Source organism: Pomacea canaliculata, linkage group LG7 (assembly GCF_003073045.1).
Source record: "Pomacea canaliculata isolate SZHN2017 linkage group LG7, ASM307304v1, whole genome shotgun sequence".
NCBI lineage: Eukaryota > Metazoa > Mollusca > Gastropoda > Architaenioglossa > Ampullariidae > Pomacea > Pomacea canaliculata.
In genome coordinates this window covers 12,360,734-12,368,528 of record NC_037596.1, presented here as the reverse complement: position 1 = coordinate 12,368,528, position 7,795 = coordinate 12,360,734, and the positions used below count along the sequence as shown (strand labels likewise).

The 7,795-nt window shown below is 38.1% G+C and overlaps 1 protein-coding gene across 1 annotated transcript; it reads left to right on the top strand.

Moving 5' to 3' along the window:
• The first annotated feature begins 1,070 nt into the window (after positions 1 to 1,070).
• LOC112567435 lies at positions 1,071 to 6,695 on the top strand. The gene is made up of 3 exons (XM_025244128.1): positions 1,071 to 1,141; positions 2,496 to 2,873; positions 6,190 to 6,695. Exons 1-3 carry the CDS (start codon positions 1,078 to 1,080, stop codon positions 6,573 to 6,575), a joined length of 828 nt encoding a protein of 275 aa, XP_025099913.1. The 5' UTR covers positions 1,071 to 1,077; the 3' UTR covers positions 6,576 to 6,695.
• Positions 6,696 to 7,795: the final 1,100 nt, after the last annotated feature.

Below are 7,795 nucleotides of genomic sequence, written 5' to 3'. Positions count from 1 at the left end.
TACCCAGTAAGAACATATTAAAAATCGAAAATAAGTCATATCCATGTGTAGACGTGAAGTTGTTTTTAAAAGCCTGCATCAGTTAGCGTTTCCAGAGTCTTTTCTAGTCTAGAAAATAAAGCCTAGGCCCATCTGAATAGTTCGTCCTTCATAAGCATCTGCTTCATTAAATCGGTAATTCCCATGAGCAGCGCTTTATCGATAGGAATTTTTTCTTCTATTAGGAGTTGATCAGAACCAGTGATGAAACACATAAAAATACGAGTTTGGCTTTATGAACAGCTCGTCTTCTGTAATATTGTTTACATTGTAAATCATTCCCGAAAGTTTTAAAATACTGAATAAATGAGCACAAACTAATTTTTTTTATTCTTGCACTACGTGTATACTTGCACTAGGTGTATGCTATGAGCTACAATTAATTAACTCGTTGTGGAACATATAATAACCTTTTCTTCTGTACAGAAAAAAACAGTTTTAAATCATTTTTAGATCATACATAATAGGTAAACATCGTATGACCTGTATATAAAACTGGAAACAATTAAAACCCTCACATTAAGGTTTTCCGCCTTACTTTCAATAGTAATAATGGAAATTAAAACTGTAAGAATCAAATATAATCTACAGTGACTGACCAGGCGATCATTAAAAAACACCTACCTCGATACTTACAGAAAAAAGTATCTACGTAATCCAGTAACTACTAGAAAAATCATTCTAGCCTGTAGAACTAGAGCAAATCTAACAAAAATATATATGAAGTTAAAAATAAGATTGAGTTTTTAACGGTGCAATCAAGCATAGAGGCAACGCGTGCTCTCTTTCTTTCTTTGTCTTGTAACAGTGTTCTTACACTTTAAGAATAAAAGAAGTACAGGCACAGACGACTTTACAGCTGGCAAATCCTTATTCCACACTGACCACAACGTGGTTAATCTGTACCAAAATATACACGGAAACTGAAACTTATGATTGCGGGATATTAAGGCGATCTTTGTCATCCTGAGTTAATTTTCCGGTTATAACTTCATTGACACTGGTGTACAATAACTAGTCCTAAGCATGAACACGCTTATGAAAGTTTCCTGTACATTTGTGGTTCTTTCCACGCTGACGAAAGGAGTGCTTTTGCTGACATGTAAGTAGTGACTATGACAATATAATCTTCTTGGTAGATTCACTTTCATTTCAAATCTTTATCACATCTTTATTGGTTTATTTTTGTATTGCTTCATGACTTTCTTCCACCAGAATTTTATCATGTGTTCATCAACTAACTGTTGTTTGCGTGGATTACGTGCATTTTGGAAGTATTGATTGAAATGAGTGATCAGAGGCAGAATTTTAAGAAGCTCTATTAAAGTCGGGATCTGTTCTCGGAAACATCTTTTCAGAATTTGTTTTCAAAATGTAAGGCATTCCTTCATACTTTCAAAGCGATTCAAAGGCATCACACTAATAAATTATGACACCTAAAGATTCGGTTCAGTGGACCAGTAGTCTATCAAGAATGGAACAGCATGATATCCCATTACAAAATTCATTCCCACTAAAGCACAGATAAGATTTCTTAGGCATCAGTTTAGAAAGACTTCCCTTCTGCTACAGATACAATTCACTTTGCTCAACAAATAAAGCTATCAAACCATAAATCGCAGGATTTTAAAAATATCTCAAAGACTTTGGGTTCTTCCTTTCGGTTTCCATTTAGGGTTGTATCTATTCAAAAGGTAAATAAACAAAGAATAAAGAAGCAACATACAAATTTTGACTGTTCTAAGTTCTTTGAATCACATTTGGGGTTCATTTAAAAGTACGAGAGAAATATGTCCCTTGGTCCTGAAAAGGTTAGGTCATGACATTATTTGCAGTGTTTATAGGCTATCAAACAGCTATCTGTATTATGTATCCCCATAGGCATATGATGCACGAGATGTGAAATTCAAACTATTATTGGAAAAGGACAATGCCAATACCATACGTATATCTGCTTAGTAGTGTCACTGTTTCACAACTTTATGCTCTACGTCCTTTACAAATACAGAAATAAATAAAATAAATCTCTTACGCTCTGGGGAACAGTAGTCATCAAACAATTGTCATCAAACAAAGGCAATTAGCGTACGAGGCTTTATATTCGTTTGAAATACATGACTACATACGAAACGAATCACGATGAGTAAAGGTCAGGTACCAATCGGGGTAAAAGATTGAGAGGAACAGTTTAAAGTTATGTACTAACATTGTCTTGTAAATGAAATAGTCATAACGCAAAAGTCACGGAGCTATGCGCATTGCTTTATCTCCATGACCCAAACTACTTACTGTTACCCATGCTTTATAACTTTATCTACTGCTATGTCGTCCGTACTGTTGTTATTCTTAATGTATTGTACACAAAAATATAATTTTTAAATTACCACTTGACATTTACTGAAGCAGATATTCTTTCCTAATCTTAACATTTTTCTGAAAAAATAATATTTTTTTAGGTGGGTTTCCTAACTTTGACGAAAGCCTGAGTAAAGAAGAAAATAGTTCTATCAATATCAACTACACCATCAACATTACTGCAAGTCCTGATGTTACAGACACGTTTAACGCTGATTATCAGGTTTGTGAAGGAAACTATTTGAGAACTGCATGTATATTTATTTACGGCGAAAACGATATCAAAGAGTTTAAGAAGGACGTGAGTGGGAGGACAGGAGTCACCTGCTACTGGGAACAACGACACGTGAGCAGCTCTCTGGTGGCTTTAGACATCTACATCTCTCAGGTCGTCACCAGGTCACTGAGTGCGATGATAATCTCCACTGGCAGAGGTGGGGATCCCAAACCTACCCGACTGATACGTGTTGAGGTGTTGTGTAAGTAATAAAAAACATTCAACTACATTATTTTAATATTTATAAATTAGTGCAACCTTTAGTAGGTACAAAAGATCAGTACTAAGAAATTTATTAAGATGTAGCGATTAGTTTGTTTCACATATTTGTGTTTCATCAAATATAATGTTTGGTAACTTTTGGAATACTTTCGATTGTATAGGTTAACGATGGCAGACAATGTTTCTGTATATTCTCCTAATCCAGTGATGCCCAACCTTTTTCGGCCTGCGGGCCATATCCATTTCGGACAGCCGTATCGCGGGCCACTTCACCGCAAAAATATAAAAAAGAAAAAAAATAGAGCAGATACCATTTTTTTTATTAGAAACAAGTTGTACTTACCATTAATTATGTAGTAATTAGTGGGATATTTGAAGTTGTTTACCCGAAACCAACCTCTGAATGTCCGGCCTCATCGTAGAGACACCAAGTCGGAGCACTGAATCGAAATGTTCGTCCATCGAAAAAAAGATTGGGAAACGCCCCTACGTAGGGATAAATACTTCTTCTTCTTCCATTTTTTCTTTTTTTTTTCGTTTTTTTTATATTACTAACATGAGGATTTCCTGCACTGTGGGCAGAAGTTTCGCGGGCCGGATGGCACCGCGTCGCGGGCCGTAGGTTGGGCATCCCTGTCTATCCTAGTCTATCTTTATTCTTGCTCTTAGCTTTGATATTCATACAAATACCATTAGTTTTACTGGTCTTTACGTTTGCGCTTTTATTTTTATACTACTCTATGACGATGGCTTTCAAGCCTTCTGTCAATATTAACTTTTTTTTCTTTGCTAGCTAACCCATTCCTGCCATCATCAAACTTTAAGCTATCAACTCTTTTAACAAAAAAATCCGCTATTACTTCTTGTGAATCTCTTATGGAAGCAGGGCTTCTGCTAAGGCTAAATACTTTGGGGTCCCAGGGACCCCTTCTTCAGATTTTTAAGGGGTCCCTGTTCTTTGCCCAAATTTGAAGGGGACCCCACTGACGAAAATTGAAAGGGTCCTCCGAACTTTTAATGCGTACTGTACGCAATTTTTGCGTAAGCAGAAGGCCTGATATATATCATAAACCAGTTTTGGGGAGAGGGCACATTCGTGTTAAACTTCAGCTGTCATTTGAACCAGTCGGCAAAGCTGCTTTGATGTGGAGATAGTCGTGTTTTAGTCCTATCTAAACTTAAACATATTTTTTATGGACTAAATAGCCTACATGTTGCAGCTGACACACTTTGGGGAACTGTAACGAGAGAATGAGACCACAATGCATACTTATTTTCATTTTTCACACTTTTTTGCGCACGGTTGTGAAGATAGTGATCTTTACATCTCTAATACCTAAGATCTTTTAAGATGCTGTAGATTTATATGCACTTAGTGTTATCTATTGTTTTGCTCCGTCTATGTTTGTAGCAGTTTGCTGAATAAAGTCATCAAGGTGACGAACTCCCTAAGAAGTTTTACTCCCGTAGGGAACTTAGAATTTCCTTTTACAATTTAGTCGGCTGCTGTATTAAACGCTACTAGTGACCTACTCTAAACGTGACGTGTCACTGGGAGGTAAACGATATCTGAAGAAAAATAATATCAACTCATGATTTTTATAGCGCTCGCGCACAAAGGATTGTACTTTTAGTCCTTGTGGCAAGAACGAGACTTGAACAACATACGAAGGATGGAGATAACAGCATCTATAACTGATTAAAGATAAATTGTCACTGCACGGATGGTTCAAACAACACACTCGAACCAGACACGTGCGCGTTCTTTCAACAAACGACAAAACGATTGCCTGAGGCTGTCCACATCATGTTAATTTTGTTATCGAGTTGCTCAGGACTTAACAGACTACGACAAAAATACTTATTCATAACAATTTACGCTAACACTGGCGACGAAAATCTGAACGATATATGCAATGTTTACATCCGGAATACTTCCCACGATCAATCTCAGTAAAGTATGAAGTATGAAGATTTGACACTCCTCGTACTCTCTTCTACTGTTGAGTAATAAGGTTCCAGTTCTAATGTTTCGGTTCAATTACCTGCCTTATAACCGCTCTAGCAATCGTTGTTTACAGTTCATAGCCCCACTATCTTGGGGTTGTCGCTGTACGCATTTCCAGTCAACTAGAATCCACATCACATAAATACACTTCACATAGAATCGGTTAATCCTTCCCCGATGGGGTGGGCGGGTAAGGATTCCCCCGCGTGACTCAGCGGTTGACGACACGCGAACGCCGTATACACACTGGCCGTGACGTCAGGTGGTGTCCGTGGTCACAGCAGAGGTATTCCACGGTGACGTCACGGGGCTAACGGTGCTCCTAGCCCACGTGCTGCGGGGTGTTGGACCAAAGGCGACCAAGGGATAGTCTGGGGAGGTTATTCTTCCTCCTTCAGAAGGGCTTCAGCACAAACACCCCATATAATAAAAACCGTGCATAGGTGAGGTTTATTCACAAGTTTATCGCGCCGCATCCATCATCGATGGACACACCCCTGCTCTACTATGATCTCAACTAGCGAGATTTACATGTCGTGACTCAGGCAGGTCTTCTTCCTTCGGTATCCAAGGCCTGAGTAAATGTCATATCTCGTCTCCCCCAAAACCTACTGGTGATGGGGGTTCACCAGCCGCTTTGTGTCACAGTTAACTCTTTCCCATCTAATGTTCACATTCATTCTCCCATACATTCAACGTACACTTCCAGTCCGTCAGTCGCAATGGGTTTAAAATAATCTAAAAATCACGGAGGCACGAACTGGTCCTTGACATAACTAATAAAAAATAAATTTAAAAAAAAGCAAAGTGGAATAGAGCAATGAGACCCAAGGGTATCGTGAGTATCGAGACGAAGACAAGTAGGGAAGTTTGAAGATGAGCTAGGATTGTGAGGACTGTTGTTATGAGTAATGCTCATGAAACCTGACACTTGTGCATTACATTTATACACATGCTTTTGTTACAGTGCTTACGACGCATTCGGCCTTCATTCCTAAATTAACAATAATTAATCAAGAATATTAGTAACACGAAACTATGTGCACAACAAATCATGTACACCTACAAAAATATGAATAATTTAACTGCAATAATACATCGTCATAGTAATCATCCAAACAGTTTTACACTTATAAGAATCTTTACATAGACAAGGTGTGTGGTTGGCGGAAATTCAATGCATCTGACATTTATTAAACAGATAAAAAGACATAAATGATCACAACATATTACTGTTTTATTCTTTTTCCCTCTGTCATATTCTTCTGTAGTATTTGTATGTGTGCAGACCCACCCAATGTCACGAGTCTGACTGTGGACGGGGGCGATAATGTCATCATCGATAAGGGCCAGGTGGTCAATGTTTCCTGCTTCTTTGAGAAGGGCAATCCCCCAGCTCACTTCTATTTGCTGGATAAAAATGGAACTAAGCTGAACTCCACTAGTTCTGAACGACACCTTAGCTACTCTCTTACTGCCCGGTGTGAAGATGACTGGCCAGTCGTCAGGTGTGAAGGCAACGGGTCGCAACAGAATAAGTCTGTGACAATACTCGTCAAGTGTAAGCAAACAAACTTAATGTCTAAACCTTCAGCACAACAGTGTATTTATGCAAGGCGGCAAAGAGTTGACAATATTTGCAAACACAGAAAACATGCTAGTGAGCTGCAATAGTGTTGTGTGACCGTCGCGATAGAAGTGTGGCCTGTTTCGATATTTGTTGATTTGATATTTGCTGTTCTTTATTGACTAATGTCTATATTTATATTGTCCCTTTGGGCAGGGACGGCCATACGTAAAACGATCGTTGTTTAAATTTAATGAAAGTATGTGAACGTGGTGCCTGTGTGGTGTGATAATTATATAAATTTTCTAGTTATTATTTTATGCGACCAGTAAACATGGAAAGAAATTGTAAGAGATGTGCTTCAAGATCATTAATATTGGTAAGTAATATTCTCACTAAGAAAATGAGTAAAATTTTGCTCGAAAAATATTATTAAAAAACGTGTTTTTACAATATCAAGAATACTTTCAATACATTAGACTTAAAACTTCAGAAAAAAACTGCTAACAAAAACTACAATTTTTTAATATATATTTTGGGGGCAACAAAGATTTTAGTGTTAAAATGATTTTTTTTAAAAAAAGCTTACACTTTAAACACATTTTACAATGAAACGATTCATAATAACCTAACTTCTAAGAAAGTTTCTTCTTTTAATTGCCCAGGTCGTCCTCAGTTTGTTGACAAGTTAGTGAAAACCGTTGATCAAAATGTGACAATGTATTTGTGTGTTGGGTGTGAGGGTCAGCATTGATGTGCGGAGACGCTCTGGTTCACCTCATGCTGACCCTCATACCCAACAAGCAAGCAAGAGAAATGACGGTTATTTCATGTGTGTGTGTGCGCCATTAATAGGGACGATATAGGGACGAATGAGGCAGCCAAGGAGGAAAGAAAGTGATTGAGGTTCAGTCAGTATGTAGTTTGATTCCTTTCCTTAAAGCTGAGCATCTTCCTATGCCATAGGTGTGTGTGTGTGGGTTTGTTTGTGAGCTTGTGTATGTGTGCTTGTTGTGTGTGTGTGTTGTGTGGTGTGTGTGTGTGTGTGTGTGTGTGTGTGTGGTGTGTGGTGTGTGTGTGAACTTGGCTTGTTTGTGTGTGTGTGAACTTGGCTTGTTTGTGTGTGTGTGTGTGCTTGTTTGTGTGTGTGTGAACTTGGCTTGTTTGTTTGTGTGTGTGTGCTTGTGTGTGTGTGTGTGTGTGTGCTTGTTTCTTTGTGTGTGTGTGCCTGTGCATGTGTGCCATGTGCTAAAATTGATAGCTCTACAAAGAACCTATAAGACACTGGCATTAAAAGATTTGTAAGCTTTACTATTTTCAGTAAAAG